At 37.5% G+C, this 20,121-nt stretch overlaps 1 protein-coding gene across 24 annotated transcripts in view; it reads right to left on the bottom strand.

Moving 5' to 3' along the window:
• Positions 1 to 18,580, bottom strand: part of C2CD5 (C2 calcium dependent domain containing 5) — a 58,984-nt gene extending 40,404 nt beyond the window's left edge. For 13 of the 24 annotated variants that reach the window (XR_006019953.1, XM_042050114.1, XM_042050111.1 and 10 more), the window contains exons 1-8: positions 18,423 to 18,580; positions 14,992 to 15,078; positions 13,422 to 13,593; positions 11,322 to 11,417; positions 10,638 to 10,793; positions 8,264 to 8,462; positions 5,569 to 5,720; positions 92 to 177 (exon numbers count right to left, since the gene is read on the bottom strand). Coding sequence is in view for 23 of the 24 variants with exons in the window: in XM_042050114.1 (XP_041906048.1) it covers positions 92 to 177; positions 5,569 to 5,720; positions 8,264 to 8,462; positions 10,638 to 10,793; positions 11,322 to 11,417; positions 13,422 to 13,593; positions 14,992 to 15,078; positions 18,423 to 18,512 (1,038 nt within the window). In the remaining variant the exon portion in view is untranslated. Of the gene's footprint in view, positions 1 to 91; positions 178 to 2,512; positions 2,708 to 5,568; positions 5,721 to 6,668; positions 6,794 to 8,263; positions 8,463 to 10,637; positions 10,794 to 11,321; positions 11,418 to 13,421; positions 13,594 to 14,991; positions 15,079 to 18,422 lie in introns of those variants that run through there. The other 11 variants (XM_042050112.1, XM_042050120.1, XM_042050121.1 and 8 more) reach the window with 3 other exon arrangements.
• Positions 18,581 to 20,121: the final 1,541 nt, after the last annotated feature.

The raw sequence follows: 20,121 nt of genomic DNA, 5'->3' as shown, positions 1-20,121 counted from the left end.
TTTCAAACAGAAAGTAACAGCAAACATTTAACTTACTACAAGATAAATTTTCACTTCAGTAGATTAGAAATGGAAGTATAAAATGCCTTACCCTTTGTTCCAGAGCTGACTGAGTCTGTTGTCTTAAAAGAGTTTTAAATGGCCCCCCTTCTTTTCCAGCACTCCCACTGCCCATTCCTGAAGAGTATCAGTACAAATGACATTCAAAGAAACATATATTATAATTTGCAATCAAAGGGTGATTTCAAAATAGATTAAACTGAGCTATTGAAAACAGTCAAATTATCTCCATAATTTTAATTTTTAAGAAAAAAAAAAAAAGAGCATCAAAATTTAATTTTGGTTTGGGGGTTATTCTAGGTTTTCATTTTTACACGACTAGCAGTGATTTTACAGTATTTGGACACCCCCCCCCAACTAAAATTTTTTTCTGCTGTCAACCTGAATTAAAATCAACTTTTAAACAGAAAAACTTTAAGATGCAGGTTTAAAACTTTTCCTGTGACATGTAACTTTTTTTTATTTTCTTGTTATGCCTTTTTGCCTATGATTTAAATATAGATCTACTTTTCACATAAAGTTTCTACATAACCAGGTTTTCTGCCCTTATCAAAAACAGTCTCACTGTCAGACTACTCTATAGTTATGTATCTCTCACTAATATTATTACAATATTTTTATTTAATAGAAGTAATAAAATTCTGGTTTTCAGAGAGTTTCAGGTAACTAAATCACCTTTCATAACTACTAGTAGGAGACTGTACACATAATTACAGCAGCAGTTACATAATGCATGATTAGGAACAAGAAAATACAACGGCAATGCACATCCTTTGATTTGAAATATAAACTCTGAAAAAAATTACAAATTATTTTACATAATTAAATACTCATCTGATTCATTCAAATAAGCTAGGGGCTACTGCTCAGCATTTAAAACTACACTTATTTGATTACTATATTTGCACACACGTAACCTGTAGATTATCTGTAAATGAACATGAGATAAACTCCAATCTTGCATAATATGGTAATTCTCTCTTTCCTTCTTTCAGATTTTTACCTCCAGCCTTACCCCCCAACTATAGGAGTTTTTCTGCAGAGAGTTTATTAGATTCACTAACATCTTTGATGTTGAATTATTTGCTATTAAGGACCTGTCCCCTTAGCAGAGCATGTTGAGATGCAGGTTAAGTGTCTGACAGTAAATTATGGGCTCTGTGGTTAAAAAATCACTAAAGTAAACACATACCAAGATTGTGTTTTTCCTAAAGTAAACACAATGCTAGTGAAACAGATTTTCTTGGTAATACTTCATGCCTAAAAACACATTATCACTGCTATTCCTTGTATCTAAAAGCCATGAGGGCTAACATGAGCAAGCAAAAATAAGCCCCTAAGTAGTAGAGGAAAGCAGAGCATAAAGAACAAAAAGGTGTCAGGAGCAGGATGAAATACAAACACCACAGTGCAAACAGTTAGAAATGAAGCCAAGATTTTCTTTTACAGAATTTGTAACTAACTCAATATAACAATTCCTTGTTACTTTCTTTTTTCTTCTTATCAAGCATCTGATAAAGATCAACAAGACTGTAAATATACATCAAAGCGCAGTTATTTTTTTTAACCAAAGACCGGAAGATCTAGAAATAATATCAGACTTAATACTGTATGTAAATTCATTCCTAAACTCACTCATTCATTTTCAAGAGTTACTAGGCTATCATTACTATATAATTAGATATAAAAACACTACAATTTTCAACGAGTATTTTTAGCTGTTCTTGGATAAGGAAACAAAAATATTAGTATCTGTATAGTCCCATAAACAAGATTAAATTGCTTTTACTATTTGGCATTGATTCTAAACATCATTGTCGGGGACTATACAATATTTAAATACAGACAAACATAGCATAAATACTACACATAAAACAAACTCAAGAATGACAAACTAACCAAAAGAGTTTCTGAAAAAAAAAGCAGTAATATCAACTATTTAATTGAAATCTATTAAAATAATCCATGTCAGTGAAATGAAAAAGTGAGCAGTAAAAATAAAAAACATGGGCTTTGTTTAAAAGGTTAAATTAAAAAGCAGAGTTGGTAGCCATCTGATAACCATTATTTCAACAAATTATGAGTGAATTCATGAAAAAGTGCAATGAGCATTTGCTCCATGCAAAATGCAGGAACAACAAAGTGAAGAGAATGTGTGGGATTACAAATCGAGTAAATTATTTCAGTCCAATTACCAATTATCAAAAGATATTTTGCAAGGGTAAAGAAGAAATTCTGTAGCATAAATGAAATTGTTTCAAATCCTCTAAGAAGTTCTGAAGGTGTTTCAAGCTTCTGGGGCAGAGGTGAGAGATGGAATGAATAGTCATGTAGCCAGCAGTTTTCGGAGGCTAACTGAGCAAACCCAGGGTTATAGAAGCATCTGTGTGTTAATCAAATGACATAATTTCCTTACAAGTTTGTTTAAAAGGCCATAATAGATAGATCCTACCAGAAGCAGCCAGAAGCAGCTCTTCAGTTAAAGAAACGCTTTTCCTCAGAACAACTGGGCTGACATGGCTAGAGTGTAGAGGTTTAATGCTAGACCCCGAGAGGAGGAGACAGGACTTTTTAAGATGTGGGGAATCACAAGAAAGTGTAGGGGAGCTGGGAAACAGGAAAATCCTAGGTCCCTGTGGGGAAGGTGCTGTGGAGGAAAGTAATAGAGACAAAGATGTAGATTCAGAAGATGACTAAAGAAACAGACAAAAGAAATCAAAATGAAGCATTTTTGTTTTCTCTAAACGAATCAACACTTACTGCAAATTATTTCTCGACATACAAAGAAATGGAATGACAATACAGCTCCACAATGTGCATGAGAAGCATGCTTTTAAAAATCATGACCTGATTAACTTTATTTTGAAATTAATTTTTTAGAAACATGGTAATTTAACATTATTTTAAATGTCAAACAAAATCTGATAGCAAATAGTATGGAGTAAAACCCAAATAACAGAGTCTTTGCACACACTTAATCTGATTACTTTCATTATCTCAATAGAAAAAGTTATTTTCCAAAGAGGTAATGGATTTGTTTTATGATTTTCTAGTGTGATAAATCTTGTAGAATTCTAAGTTCCCACACCAAGAAAAGGAGTTCCCACCTTCTCCATTTCCTCCAAACATATGCTATGGCATATCAAAATGTATTATTATCTGATTAAAATACATCATACTTTTTGTCAGCCTGATTCTTTTCATTTGCAGTGGCATAAAATATATCCCTGCTCCCAGAAGTCTAACTTCAAACACAAACAAGCTTTCTCACCAAATGTATTTATAGACCAGAATGGATAACACAAGCACAACTGTCTTTCACAGAAGACATCAAGGTAATATTTTCCAGATTTGCAGCTATTGAAAACTAGATGCTTAAGCAGATCCAAGTTTAAACCTCCAGTGTTTTGTTACTCATACTGTGAAATTGTAGTATCTGCACTGTTTCTCCAGGTTAGTCTCCATCTCAGACATGTCAGCACACTAACCACCTGACTGAGAAATAAAGAAGAATATACTGCAGAAATAGCAGAAAATACTTTGTTTTTCACATCAGCCAATCTGAGAAACTGGCATCTCAAATTTGATAATGGTTGATGTGTCACATGAGAAGTCTGCATTTCTTTAACTTTGTTTAACCACTAAGATCACCAACTTACACATTGAAATATTTCAACTTGGTAATAGCCTTGGGAAATGAAAACAGAGGTCTAAACATATACAGTAATTGCTAAGAACAACACACCGAATTTAGCATGTTATGGAAGTGTCTTCTGCACATCATCAAATTTTGGGTAAAAAGTAAAACAAATTACTCATTACATACTGTCCTTTTAATCTATTAAGATTCAAAATCGAGTTTGTCATAACAAGATACAGAAGTTTTAAATGTAACCAGCAAATCCTCTTTGGACAAGTTTCAGTAGCAGAGTTAAAAGCTGCCAAAAAGACAGTGCTAATAAGCAAAACTATGCCCACAGTTTGCTTTAATACTAGAAAGATAGCTAAAAAAGTATCTTTACATACTTGAAAAATCCCTACAAATAAGAGGCACCAAATGCACAATCTGTTTCAGTTCTGAATGAACTGACTAAAGACAACAGGGTTTATCCATCTACATAACATTGCCAGGAAATATATAAGGCTGCTGCTTTAAAACCTGAACACATTCACAGTGAGTTGCCACATGCCTAAATTCACACCACATCTATAAAGATGACCACCTACGTTACATTTAAATCCTTTACATGACATGATCTTTACCATGGAAAATCTGATCAAAAGAAACAGGTTTTCAAATATTCAGTAAACCAAGCACATGAATTTGGGGTGCTCCTAAGTAATAAGCATCCAGTTATATCTGTAGGTCCTTTAAATGAGTGACCACCATAGGTTACCCACAGGACAGCCATCCTTTAAAAAAGACAAAAAAATAAAGTGTGCTTTCTTTTGCTTGTTTGTTTTAAAAATGAGACAGAGAAGACAGGACTAAGAAAGACAGCTTTCTAATTGGGAATATTTTAAACATATTTAGGGAATAAACTGCATGAAATATTTAATACAACTCCATTTGAATGCAATATTCAATTTATCTGCTAGGAAAAATTTTTGAAAGGGGTGCTATCAAGTAAAGCTGAATCAACTACTTTAATGTGCTTTAAAATTGTCTAACTAGATGGACACCAGAATATTCTGAGCTTCAAATACCACAATTTAAAACATCATTATAAAACTAACCACACTTCCGTAAACAATTCTGCAAAATTCTTTGCCCTATGGTAGCAAAATTCAGGGCATTGGTCACATAATGAAGAATAAACAGACAATAATTCTTTAAGTTGTGCTGACATTATTACTGACATGATTCTAACAACAGACTAAAAAATAAGGAAGGAGGAAACAACAAGTTGAAAAAATTATGATAAAGCAATAGAGAAAGAAAAATGCTTTCTGAAGATGGCTGGATTACCTCTAATGTAATTTAAGTTACTTTGAAAGTGTATACTGTGTATGTAAAGCTATTTCCATATACCAAGAGAATAAAATGACAGTGGCTGCTACATTTCTATTATTGCATTTGCAATATTAAGATAAATGTATGCAGTAAACTTAGAGCACAACACAGTAGGCTTGAAGGCTACATAGTTTTAGTAACACCATCCTTAACATATTGTGGTAAGAAATACATTCCTATGATCTGTGATATGAAATGGAGGAAATAAGAAAAAGGCAATTACTTAGGACTCCCTTAATGCTCTAAGATGTTTTATTTTGATTCGAATACAGTTGTGGCACAAAAGTCATTTTCAGGTTATCCAGGACAGTGGAAATACAGACAGGATTGAAATTTTGACCCTACAGAAATTCTCTTGAGGCTTGAGGTGTGCTATGTGAGGTCTTCAATTTTCACATCATTTTGATAACTTAAATGCCAAAAAGCAAAAAGGGGTTGAATGAAAATATAAAGAGAAACACAACTTAAACAAAAAGTGGGTGGAAGCGCCTTACCAGTTTTGGGTGTCAAACTCAAATCTGTGTCAGAAGAAGAGGACTGTCGACTGTAGGACTTGGAAGGTGAAAAGGAATAGGTTTGGTTTTTCAGAGGGGTGGAGGGTCCTGATGAATGAGTATTGGGATTGGGATCTTCATTGAAAGGAATCCTGCCAGAAGAAGGTGGAAACATATTCAGTAATCCTGTGCCAAGGGACCTGGCTGACAGCAGCATGATCCAAACACCAGGATGTGATTGGGGCAGGGCCAGCAGTTATTCCTTAGATGCGAGACTGGGAATGAGGCCAGAGGCAAAGAAATGCTGTTTTACCCTCTCAGCATCCTACAGAGAGATGCTAATCATCTACAATGAAACAATTATGCCAAATGAAAGGCATGAGATGTGACAAAAAAAAAAAAAAAAAAAAGGCAAAAGAAAAAAATTGAAAAGTTTATGGCTTAAAAATCTGGTCAAATACACAATGCTCTGAGTTAGTTTAATAAAGAAAAAATTATTTCAAGTTATAGTTGTGTTTATACATATTTATACACTTATGTATATACACATATGCATTTTAAGGTAAAAAAAATATATGTTTCCTTATCCTATAGCATCAGCAGCATGCCACAGCTAAAAACAGAGCAAAGAGGAGAATCTTTATGGGAACAACTCTATTGACAAACAGTTTACTTATGCACAGCTGACTTACCTGCTCTCTAAAACCATCTCTTCCACAAATGGCACAGACCCTCCCTAGAACCATTTTAAAACCTACTGTATCTGAATTATGCTTGAAAATCATTATGAGCTCAAATCAATGTTTCCCAGATACATCACCTTATTTTTTTACTTAATTTCACAGGAAGCAAGAGCATGTTGAAGTGAAGAGTGTGGCTTTGTGGAAGAGACCCTGAGGCATCTCCAAGAAACTATTCTGCCTTTGTTTGAGCAGCTGCACCTTGGGTGCTTCTTCCCTGATAACAGAAGGTGTGTCCACGAGAAAATGAGGGAGGAAAGATGGGTGGTACCTGCCTACACTGCCTGCCTGCCTGCCCTTTGGGACCACTGTGCCTGTGGGCTGCCTCTCCCCAGCTCTGGAGTGTGAGCAGTCTCGTACCAGTGTAGATGAGAGTGGGAACAGACACAGAGAAGTTCTGAGTAAGTCGTGAGCCAGTAGCAGTGTGAATTGGGCTGTTGTGAGTCGAGCGGCATCCATGGCTTGGCGGATGAACCAGCGGAGACCTGAGAGAGTTTGCAGCCAAGGTGGAAGAAAAGAAAACAATACACACAAACAGGTTGCAAAGTTATGTTATCAATGATTTCAGGGAAGTTTAGCTAGAGGAGATCTCTTACTCTAAGCAGACTCTAAGAATTTCAATTCCTAGCATGCAAGAGTCCAGATGAAATAAAAGGAGGGAAAGGAACAGCTTAAGCACTTGCTTGTGACTGCATCATTGATTCTTTGGCAACTAGCCATAAAGTTAGTAAAGCCAAGAATAAGAAGAATCAAATTAGTTGACTTTGCTGCCTTAGAGAAACATTCCCATTTTTTGAACTGAGACAACATCCATCACCAAGCTGAACATGGATAATTTGGGAGGTGGAATTTCCACATATTGCTGCAGAGTGAAAGCCACTGGTTTATTTATGGACACTTTTTAAGTTGATAATTACCAGGTCTATCTTTTTTTGTTTTTAAACACCATGCTGTTGTTCTATGCTGCACTGTATCCTGAAGTCCTTTTAAAGGCAATTTTTTAAAATCAAGACAAGTCACCACAAGCTATGCTGTGAAATAGAAACCAGTAATTTTTAAAAGTCAGTCCATATTTTGCAATATTTTGCAGAGCAACTGATGCTTGCACAACAAAAATGCCTCATCTCTATTGTAGTGACACAACAGTTCAAGTTAATGAAAATGGCTACTTCAATTAATACAGCCAGAAATACAGGATATGTAATACACTTCCTGGTGCAGTTTTTTCCTTCCTGGATTGCTCTACCAAACAGATGATAACTAAAATATCCAAGCAAAAAAGTAGCAACAGTTTGAAGAAGACTGCAAGTGTATTTCTAGTAATTTCTATTAATATCAAAATACTGCATTCAAACTGTTTGGTGCTGCAGTACATATGACAAAAATCACAAAATTATACTTCTCATCATAAAGATTGCTCTGCAAGCTCACTGTCTACCTGCTTTGCCACAGTCCTAACTTGTTTTACAACAGTAAAAAGCAAAACACCCAATAAAAGATGAGACCTCTTTGGGGTCATTGTCTAAATCACTGACAGAACCATCAGAATTCAAAATTTATCTTCTCTTATATGCTCACAAACATTTAAACTTGGACTAAAGGTGTATTTCTGAGAGGCCTTCACAAAAACGTTCATCACACAAACACAGCGCCAAAGCAGAACTAATTACAGTTAAACTGGTGGATTACAAGCCAAGATATGTAGTACTATCACTACATAAATTCAAAGAAAGTCATCTTAAGTAAGAATTACCACTCCAGCTTCTACTGAAATAACTAATCATCCAACCTAAAACATTTCAGAATTGCAGAATATAAAACTGGGTTGCAGACAAATAAAACTACAAAAGAAAAGTTCTGGGAAAAAAAGAAATCACACCGGTTATGAAAAACTGAATGAGTATGAAAAGAAGAGGTGAAACTTGTTTCCCTACAAGCTACTAATTCATACTTACTCCTTCATTTCTTTGGATGGGGAGTTACATGCAGGTAAAAATGCTGATGTGTTACTTATTTTATCCAAAGTGCAGGCTGTTCCTATGGCTCTCACTACAAGTCCAGACTCTCCCTCCAAATCAAAACACTGCAAATAACCAACAACAGCATTTCCTCTCATTTCAAGCACCTTCAAGCCAATCTTCCTTTGCAATTCACCTACAAAACAAAAGGTAAAGAACTCATAATTGCAGCGAACTACTTATATTCTCTTTTGTGGTCTTTGACCTCTGCTTTTGGAGTGCCAACCAAGTCAGTAGAACAAGTAATAAATCCAATCCTACGTAGCTAGGCCAAGGAGCCGGTCACAACTTCAGCCTCCTATAACATTGTGTGATACTAATGACTTACACAGCTTTTTGCTTTTTTCTCCAAATCCATTCTGATTGCCAAAACAACATGTTATTTCACAGGGGTTTTTTCCACTAGTCTTTATTTTCAGTAGGCTTTTTTTCCTTTTTTCTACTTATTTAGAAACTTACATGAGTTCGAGAACACAACCTCTGTCTCTCTCTGAATACTTCATATAGTTCAAGACAATGCAACATCTTTGAAATCTACATTTCTTCATTTACCAATTTATTTAAGCATATTTCAACTTAATTCATACTTTTTGCCCCTCTACTGCAAACCAAAGATTACCACTGTATTAGCTGCACACAAGGGCTGAAAGACTGTGACTATAAGAAACTGGTCTGCCATTGATGCTTATTTAGGAGGATATCATAAAAACATTAATTGATCTATGTAGTTGGATTGCCTTGGTAATAACTAAGGTGGAAAATATCATCTCTCTTCTTATGAAAATGAAAGATTTCTAAAATCCTCTTAAAACAAACTGAAAAATCCTCACTGTCACAAAGGATGGCCTAACAGTCCTAATGTCACTGCTGCTGAGAAATCAAGTGGAATGAAATGGTCACAGAAAATCTCCTGAGTTGGAAGGGACCCACAAGGATCACCTAAGTCCAACTCCTGGCTCTGGTTTCTACTGCTTTCTGGAAGTTTGATTTTAAAATTACCAGCACAGGTTACTACTGTAAACTTCTTAACTGAAGTTACAGTCCGTACCTGTCTTGAAAAAGTTCTAGAGTTGAGATAGAGTATGAAAGTTTCTTTTTAACATAATACATAATATGACAGAGATCTGTGAAACAGCCTGGCTCACTGTCAGAAGTTATAGATTTATGCAAGATTCTTTATGTGTGACCACCAATAACAGTATCACACATTTTATTACATGAGATGAAACAGTAATGCTGTGAGTTCTTTTGGGTTTTTATCCTCTTATCTATTGCCATGAATAAAATCTAGCAGAATACTTTATCTCCCTGCACTACTTATGCACAGCAAGAAATATGCAAATGTGAATTCTGTAAATTAATATGGGAACTATATTAAAAAAAGTGTCTTCATGTTAGTTATCACAACAGTTTAGTTATTTTTTTCCCCCACAGCGTGCTGGCCCTCCCAATGAAGGTACTAACATCTCCATAATCTTTTATGTTGCACTACTTACTGAGGATCTCGAGGACACCTTTCACTAGACCAGGTTGCTCTGAGCCCCATCCAACCTGGCCTTGAACTCTTCCAGGGATGAGGCAGCCACAACTTCCCTGGGCAACCTGTGTCAGGGCCTCACCATCCTCACAGGGAAGAATTTCTTCCCAATACCTAATCTAAACCCACTGTCAGTTTGAAGCCATTCCCCTTGTCCTGTCACTCCAGGCCCTCGCAAATAGGCCCTCTTCATCTTTCTTCTAGCTCCTTTCAGGTATTGGAAGGCCACAATTAGGTCACTCCAAAGCCTTCTCTTCTCCAGGCTGAATAATCCCAAATCTCTCAGCCTCTCCTCACAGGAGATGCTTGAGAAACAATGAACCAAGCCTGACCTCAAAGAGATAGGATGTGTAACGTAAGTATTGATATACACTGTATCTGAGATAGTGTGTAATTGCTCACACACTTCAAAACAGTTCAAAGAGGGTGAAGTTCATTACTTTAATTGTTTGAGTCAAAATTCTAGTGATACTCCTCATATGGGTTAAGAACATCTTCAGAAAAGTTTCACAGGTTTGACCTTGCTAAAAGCAACCAAAAAATTAGGCAGCAGCATGGCCTCGTCAGGAAGAGAGAAAAAAAAAAAAAAAAAAAATCAGTCACCCTGTCCATCAATTAGAAAAACATAATCCTCAGAAACAGAAGACACTGTGAACTGAAAAAAATCAACATAATTAACAACAAAACTCATATACAATCTTAAGCAAGGCACTTATTCAAATCCTGAACATTTTTAGAAGTAGCAATAACCATTACAGCCCACATGTTTAATACCTGACATGAGTGAAATGAGTCGTTGCCGAGCCTCATTCGATGCCCTGGGAGTACGGATTCTGTCTATCCACTGGTACTCTGGGTCCTCATTAACTACAAGCTCTTCCACAAATCCATGAATTATTACTGCTCTGTAACACTTAGGAATAGATGTAGCTGTTAAAAAATATATACATAAAAGACATAAGACATAGGTCTATGAGCCAAGAATAGCAAGAAAAACATAAAATTAGACATAAAAATGATTCCAGAAAGTTTTCCAGACAATTTTCTTTGACAATGTGGACATACCCAGGCAGTTTTGCTTGTGAGATCACGGAACCCTGTAAGATAACTGTTCAGTGCACCAGTTACAGTATGTACCATTATGAAACCTTTTCACTTTGTGCCTCTTTAAAAGGATATGGACCCAAAATAACACCGCATGTGTATGCACAGACACTGAAATGCAACTTATGGAGATTAAAAAATCCCATCAGTTATTTACATTGTTTTGAGATACGAACAGTAAAAATGTGTTAAAAAAGAAAAGCAAACTAAACAATTCTTTGCATTTTGCTCCAATGTTATCTCCACTCAGTTTATGCAATGAGGTGGTAAGAGAAGGGAGGCCAACAGAAGAGGCAAAGAAAGGAAAGGAGGAAAAAAGGTTTTTGTTCAAATAAACTTTTTTCCTCTACTTACTGCAAAAAAATTTGACTCCACAGGATGACTGCCTAAATCTGTTTAAATCATTGAAGAGATCTACTTTCACCACCACATTGATCTCCCCACGTATACCTATTGATAAAAAAATTAAATACCAGAAGTTATAACAATATAACTGTTCAATACAAAACTAGACCTACAAATTATTTCCTATTATTAGTAATTAATCCCAGAGGAGCAGGAAGCCATATCCTTGCTTGTCAGGTCTGCTGCAGAAACACTGACTCAGAAGAAGTTTTTAGTTCTGCCAAGGCTTTGAGGCTGAAGCAATAAAAGCAACACTCCTCAAATGCCTATTTGCACCAAACAAGACTTTGTAAGAAAGATGGGACTGGGAAAAGAGAAGCCATCAGCCTCTTGATGCTGCAGTGGCCTCTGCTGCAGGGTGCTTTCTCTGCTGAATTTCATCCCTGAAACAATTTCAAAATTGCAGTAAAGCTCCTCTCTGAAGTTCAACCCAAGGAGAAAGATTTATGGTTCTTTCTAGAACCACAAAGTGGAACAGGAAGTGCTTGCAAAATACTAACTGTGATGAGAAATATATAAAAAATAAGGAATTACAGACCTTTTAGACAAAGCTTAATTTTCAACTATGACTAAACCTTACTAGAAATAGAATATTTTCTAACACACAACCATTCCCTTTCGACTTCTCTATTTTCCTGTTCTGAGTTTTTTCTACTTTTTCCCCACCCAGTAACAAAATCATTTCACATATTATAGGTTCTGACATATTGAGGACTAAACTTCTTGATGAGTCTGATTTCTAGCATCTTCAGAAGCCTTTATCACATCAGTACATGATACCCAAAGAGCAGCACTGGATTTGTTGTTCAACTCAGATATTACTGCAATAAAATCAGCTGCATCTCCCTTCCAAAATGCCAACAGAAAGAAGCCTTCAGTTACTATAACAGGAAATGCCGCAGGGTTATGTATTTTCACAAATAATCATGTTGAGGTGAAAGAAAAAAATTTTAATACAAACTTACGAACACTGTATTTATTATTTTTTAAGGAAGCATCAATTAATGTTTGCCAAGAGTCAAGATAATTGGAATCTAGAGCTATGAGCATGAAAATATAAGAATTCCAATTTTACTTAAATAGAAAAAAGCTGTGAAATACCAACATATCTGAAAAAATATAGAGAAATCTAACTCTCTCTAACCTACCAGCTGTACACATCCTGAAACAAGTGTTTGCATAATTTAGCTCCAGAAGAAAATGTGTGACAGGAAAATGTGCATAGGATAAAAAGGCAATTAAAAAAATACATGCAATATTTCTCGATATTTCTGTTCGCTATAACTGGTTTAGATGCAAAAAATACTTTGCATCAGTTATGACGAGCATCTGGCAAACACCATTATTGCCCAACAATAATTTATAATTAGCTTTTAATATTATTAGGTCATTTAATTCACCCCGAATAATGAACGAGGGAGATAATGGCAACCACAGAGATGTTCTGCACTAAGGTATTCAATCGGCAAGTTAATTGCTCTAAACTGACATTGGCTCTCTGAGACAAAAGCTATTTCATTAAAATCAAAAGCAAAAATATCATTAACTTCATTTTCTCATACCTTCAAGACATTCTGATGAAATTCACCTAACACTGAGAGCACTTGCTGCACGGAAAAGGAATTTCATCCTGTTGAAGATATCTCACATTCTGTCCCTTCATCTCAATTAAGTTTATCCCAAGTCTCAGGAAGGCACACCCCAAATAACTCCAGCAAAGTTACACTCATTTAGCAAACACGTGGTAATTGGATGAATATGTCTGAGTCTTTTTTTTTTTTTAATCTGAATTTTGCAGCAACTAGTGAAGATTTTTCCCACTTGTCACAAGTCCTATGGAAGGCATTCTGCCAAGCACTGGTCTGAACTCCTATGCCAGAAATCTTCTCATGCCAGAAACGAATAGGGGAGGGGAAAAAAAAAAAAAGCCAGGAAAGTAGTTTTCCAACTCCAAAGATAAAACTATTACAAATTTCTGAAGACAGTTTACAAGATTATAAGAAGCAGATTACATTTCAAACAAGACTGTTTTAAATTAGAAAATCTTACCATGAATGGTATCATAAATTGGAAACCACCCTGAAATAACTGTGGCTGCTTCACTATAGAGCAGAGGATCAATATCTATGTACACTTTGCCAATGGCATCATTGGCACTGTATGTATCGTGATCAAGAACTGTGATCTGGAGAGGCTCATCTTGGAGGTCTTCATCATCTACCTGGAAAACAAATATTAACATGGAATCTGAGTATTTAAAAATGTGCAGGGAAACACTGATGAAAAACAAACACAGAAGAGAGGAGTTACGAACAGCAACCTGACAGATAAATCTGTAATTTCAGTTTCCTGAAGCCAAACAACACGTTCACTTATTTTGATTTTATCCTTCAGAGACTGATGAGATCCTGGAAAAAGAGCTATCACTGGAAGAAGAATAGAAAAGCAAGATTACAGTGATTATGCATTTTTAAATTCTACAGTGTTTTAAGTCACACTTCCTAGATTGCCCACCCATCTCCACAATACATACTGATAAATAAAAAAAAAGAAAAAAAAAGAAAATTTAAGATAAAATATCTCAGAGGACTATTACACTCTGAAGTTAAGATTATGGTGTTCTCATCACTGGTCAATGGCTTAAAAGAAGATATTTTACACAGTCTGCAGTAAAAATTCAGTAATTCTACATATGCAATTTCCTAAACAAAAGCAATAATCCATCTACAGATAATTCAACTATTTTCTTTTATGACTAAGACAGACATTTCACAACTTTTTATGTTGAATGTCACAAACCAAGAATTAAGTTTGCTAACAGCAATGAGATGACTCATGTATTTGAAGAATTGTGATACTGCCTTAGAACACGGTAAATGAACCAGAACTACACATTCAAGTGTTTTAATAATTAATTTATTCTAAACATCATCCTCATTTTTTAAGTAGTAAAAAAATGTAATAACAAAAGAGGAACATGTAGACACTTGCTCAGGGCATAATGTCAAAGGATATCAACAAATTAAATCCTGGAAAGCAACCAGCAATTATAGGAAAATGCTGAGTGCTCTCATTATTACATAAGGAAACGGGAAGATAAAGTGTCCAATAATTGTTGTCCAAGCTCTTTATTTTGTAATCTTTGCATAGGAATTTTCCGTTTTCTCCTTTGACAAGACCATTATCTTTGCAACCAAATGTAAGACTTCAAATACCAATTAACTTTCCTTGCTCAAAATTAAAAAAAAAACCCCACAAGAACACCCATACTTTCATATATTTATACATATTTGTACTGATAACTGTACTGAAAAAGCCTAATCCTTGCTACATTCCCCTCACCTTCTCTGCAGTATTCTCTTTTCTAATAGAAAATTTAAGTTGAATCCAACCTAGCAAGCTTTTGTCTTCACAAACACTCCTAAAAGCCAATGAGATGCCCTCAGCAAACAAGGACTGACTGGAGCTGGGTTTCCTGAAAAGGCTTTGTTGTGTATTTAAACACAAATACACTTCAGTGCTCAAAACTCATCTTCTGCCTGAAATGCAATTATTTCATTAAGGGCAGCTAAACCAGAGTGTCTACATAGTTACAGGCAAACTCTTAAAAAATACTTACTTCAAATTTGAACCACTCAGAATTCCACTGAGGATTAAGTGATTTGGGATATACGTCTGTCTTAAATGTTGTATTTCCAAATTTCACCTAAAAATACAAACATTCAATTATCAATTACAAATAATAAAGAAATTTTGAAACTCCTTAAATTGACATATGCAAATAATTTCAAATACATATTTCAACAAATCATTTTTTCTCACGGAGAGTGCCTTTTAAAATCAATTTACATACATCAGTATCCATGTATCAATGACATTTCCAATCATCTCTCTCTCATACTACTAAAATTGTTTCTTTTCCTCCTCAATCATTTGAGAGGCAAAAATATCACTTATATTGGCTTTTCAAAGTCACTTGGCATACTCTCCTTGCCTTCTATAAGAAAAAAATATTAAAAATATTGATAGTTTATGTCCTATTACTCTTCTCTCTAGGATTTCTCAATCAGCTTCATAGACAATTGTTAAAATAAGTATAAAACCAAATTGGATTTGAGAAATAAAGAGAGAGTACTATTAAAAATTAGATATTTTCCATACTTTTATTGCTTATTGCACCTTCAACCACATTATAACCTATTTCAGCAGCACCCATACGGTCTCCACAGGTGTCTACTTCAGTCAAAGCCCATTTGGGTTTTGTGGGGGTTTCTTGTTTGCTTTTTTAAAGTGAAACTGAATTTCTGTGATGCTCCATACATCAGGAAACCACACAGCACCATGTAAAAGCCTTTATCTTACTGCAGCTTTCATTCCAAATCATTCACAAACACTTGCAGTTCTCTGAATGCTGCCTCTCAAAAAAATGAGCACTTCACCTCATACCAAGTATCTGATGGTACTTAAAAATACTGAAAGTTACATTTTTAAGTTTATTCAATAATCTTAAAGAAAATAATGAGTATACCGATAGAAAAGAAATGCTGGAGTTAGAGGTGTGTAGATTTTGACAGCTGTTACCTTTTAAAAGTCTAAATGCATTTTGGAGACTAAATTTAGGCCTGGATTTGAAAACTGTGTAGTAATTCTTTTAACACTTCTGCTCAAGACAGTATTAAGTAACCACTTCATACATTTCAATAATATAGTGATTATTTTGCACAGGTGCATATCCCAGCTCTGAAGAGATTTTGCACTTGCTTAAGTACAATAAAGTGATGTTAGCACTGGCTGTAAGTTAAGGGAGCTTCTGACTCCAGAAGCTGCCAGGATGCAACAGCCCTGAGCTCTACCCCACCTATTTTAACATGTTATCTCGGGAGTAAATCAGTTCCCTTAGAGCTCCAGGCAGTTATAACTGAATTTCCCCAGTACTCCAGCTACTTCATTGAAGCTTGTAGAGACAACCAAACACCACACTGCTGTCCACTGTGCAAAGTTAAAAGCACATTTATGGAAGAAATTGTAACAAAATATTCTGAGTTGGGACAAGGATCATTGTGCTCATACTAGTGAAGTCCAAATTTTGCATAACCTGAGCCAAGTAAGAGCTCTCAAGTCTCTTCTCATTTTCTTTTCTAGTTCTAAGTTTATATTGCAATATTTAACAAGGAAATTTAAGGCTAGTAAACAACCAGAACTTTAACAAGTGCTTTTCATTTTTTTTTTAAGGAAAAACACATTGTAAAGTTTTTCAGCAATCTCATACAGAAAAATAAAACAATAGTTTCAAGCTCAATTTATTTTGAAGTAAATCTCACCTGCTGTATTGCCTACTCCACACATGGAAAGGGTAGTTACTCCACACTGTTCCTAAGTAACAATCCTAAAAGCAAGGCCCCCATCTGTGTATTTCTTTAGCCTTATCTGTGCCAAGACACTCATGGAACTCATGTTAACCCAGCTAAGCAAACTGGTCTTGATGAAAATTTTTATTTTCCTTTTTTGCTATGCTAGTATTTTACTATATGAATTTCAAAAATCTACTTTGCTACACAGACAGTACGCTTAGGAACAAGTAACCCACAGAAGAGGAGAGCTGTTTCTCCTAACACAGAGTAAAAACAGGCCACATGAAACTCAGTGAACTGTATTTCCTAGTTCTGTTTTCCCTGTCTCCTGGTAGCAAGCATCACAGTTGTTGTAATTTTAAACTGGATTAATAGGCAACCTACAAGAGAAGATTTTATAAATTAAAACCTGACCAGTGAAACAGCTGACAAAACAGTGAAATGCTAAGTTTCATGTAATAAAATATAAATACATAAAAATAGCTGTACTATTTCAGCTCCACTGAAAAGCTGAAATACATCTTCACTTTATTACAGGTAACTCTCCCATTAAGCACTGCCCTTAGAGTCTAATGTCAACCAAATTTTTAAGCACCAAATGAAATCAGGACTTATATACCCCAATTTTTTTAATATTAATATTATCATATTTTTCAGTGTATACAGTTCTAGAAAGGCATTCTGTCTTCCTACCTTAATTCTAGTATTGTGCCAACCTCAATCACTATTTGTGGTACAAGACATGGATTTTCATAGCACATTATTTTAAAATAGCTCTGATTTTTCTGAGAGTATGATTCCTGAATCTATGGAATGCTTCTGAAATGTTCTAAGTCATCCATATTGGAAATAATGAATCGAAAAACATAAGGATCATGTAACAGAAATAACAGAAATCATAGAAAGGCTTGTGCTGGAAGGGACCTTAAAGTCCATCTCATTCAAACCCCTCTGCATGGGCAGGGATGTCACCCATTGGATCACGTTGCTCAGAGCCTCCTCCAACCTCGGCCTTAAATAATTCCACTTATTTTGCACTTCAGCTTGTTTTACAATCCCTGCCTGAGAAACACCCTATATATTGCCTGTTAAGTATATGACTGTAAAGAAGGTTGAAGTTAGATACTCTGGGTGCAATAAAGTGATTAAAACGCACAAATAATATCAAATATTTATTGACTAAAAGTCCCCTTGGAAAATATTTTAGTATTTCAAACATTTTAAATGGAAAGATGAATATTGGCCTTAAAAGTAAAGCCTGTACAACCACTCATATATTAAGCAATATAACTGATTTAAAGATGATCTTATTACTTCTCCATCCTCCTTACAACACGTCTGCCTAATCACAGAATCAGTTAGGTTGGAAAATACCTCAGAGATCACCGACTCCAAGCTATGATCGACCACCACCATAACAACCATACCATGGCACTGAGCGCCGCGTCCAGTCTTTCCTTAAATACCTCCAGGGACGACGACTCCACCGCCTCCCTGGGCAGCCCGTTCCAATGTCTGATCACCCATTCCATGAAGAAATTCCTGCTGATGTCCCACCTAAACCCGCCCCGGTGCAGCTCAGGGCACTGTCTCCTCGCCCTGCCCCTGGTTCCCGGGAGCACGGAGGTGCGGGACGGGCCCGGCAGGTGCCTCCGCCGCGCGGGCCCGGCGCGCCCATCCCGCTGCCCCTGCCACCAACCTCCACGAAGGCGTCGGTAAGGTCGCTGGCGCGGTCCATCACCGGCAAATGGCGCCCCGCCACGATCTTGACCTTCAGCTTCCCCGGCATCTTCTTCCTCCCCTCCCCTCCTCCTCCCGCAAGCTGCAGGGACAGCGCGACCGCGCCTGTGCCATGGACAGGCGGGCGCGGCGGCTGCGCATGCGCATGCGCGGGGCCCCCACGGCCGCCCCGCCCTCGGCCGGCGGGGAGCGGGAGAGGAGTCGTAGGGTCAAGGAATTGTTAGGGCTGGAAATCACCCTGTCCGACAGCCTTGCCAAGGCAGGGTCACCTAGAGCAGGTGACATACAAACGTCTTCAGGTGGGTTTGGAATGTCTCCAGAGAGGGACACTCGACGCCCTCCCTGGGCAGCTGTTCCAGGGCTCTGCCACCTTCAGTGTAAAGAAGTGCTTCCTTCTGTTGAGATTAAGCTCCTTGTGTTTTACTTTATGGCCATTGCTCCTTATTCTGTCGCTGGGCACCATTGGAAAGAGTCTGGCACCGTCCTCTTGGCACCCGTTTGAGATATTTATATGCATTAATGGGATCCCTTTTCAGTCTTCACCAGGATAAACAGGCCCAGCTCTCACAGTCCCTTCTCACTAGAGATCCTCCATACCTCTCATCATCTTTCTTACCCTCTGCAGCACCCTCTCCAGTAGCTCCTTGTTCTTCTTGCCCTGAGGAGCCCAGAAATAGACACAGCACTCCAGATGTGGTCTCACTGGGGCCAAGTAGAAGGGGAAGATCACTTCCCTTGACCTGCTGGCCACACTTCCCCGTGCACCCCAGGATTCCACTGGTCTTCCTGGCTGCAAGGACACACTGCTGTCTCATGGTCAACTTGTCACCCACCAGGACTCCCAGATCCTTCCTCGCAGAGCTGCTCTCCAGCAGGTCACCCCCAGCCTGTGCTGGTATTTGGGGTTGTCCCTCCCCAGGTCCGGACCCTAAACCTGGCCTTATCCCCCGGTATCGCCCCTGCCAGGCTCCAAGATGGCGCCCGCGGCCTCAGGACGCCGCTGGTAAAAGTCGAGCGCCGACTCTTCGATGGGTTCCGTGGTGGGGCGCTGCCCAGGCCAGCCTGAGCGCCGAGTCATCGATGCCCGGGAGTTGCTGTCCCGGCTGCGGTGGGATGGACCGGGATCGCATCCCGCCTTGTGTCCGCTGGCGTAGCCTCCGGATACTCTGCCTTCCAGAGAAAGGAGCTAGTACACCCTCGGGATGCTCTGCTTTCCCAAGGAAGGAGTTCCTGCGATGAATACCAGTTAAAAGGGAGCATGGAGCACACGTGCATCCCCAGACACTCGGTGGGAGTGTCCTGTAAAGCGTTGAAATTCAACACCAGTACGCCCCCACCCCCCTCCCCGTGGGTTTGGCTTTGTTTTCTTAATCGAAAGACAAACATTTACAGTATTTGAAGGATTATGGATAGATTAAACGGAATTTAGCTATCAGAAATAGGATTTGATACGGTTCTTGCAGCCAGGTTGTAACTTTCTGATGCCTGAAAAAGCTCTTTGTTTAGGCAACAGCACTGTGGGAGCTTGGCAAAAAGCAAAGGAGCAGGGCCAGGAGTTGGATCAGGTGTGGTCCTACAGGTGGGATTATGGAACCGGGTTGTGTGAGATCCTGTGGGATATGGGTTGTGCTGCTGGTGTGGTCAGGAGCAGGAACATA

The sequence above is a fragment of the Corvus kubaryi genome, unplaced genomic scaffold (assembly GCF_017639235.1).
Source record: "Corvus kubaryi isolate FWS band 111438036 unplaced genomic scaffold, C.kubaryi_AGA036_p1.0 72, whole genome shotgun sequence".
Classification (NCBI taxonomy): domain Eukaryota; kingdom Metazoa; phylum Chordata; class Aves; order Passeriformes; family Corvidae; genus Corvus; species Corvus kubaryi.
The sequence above is the reverse complement of the archived record's forward strand: the minus strand, read 5'-3'. Positions and strand labels throughout refer to the sequence as shown.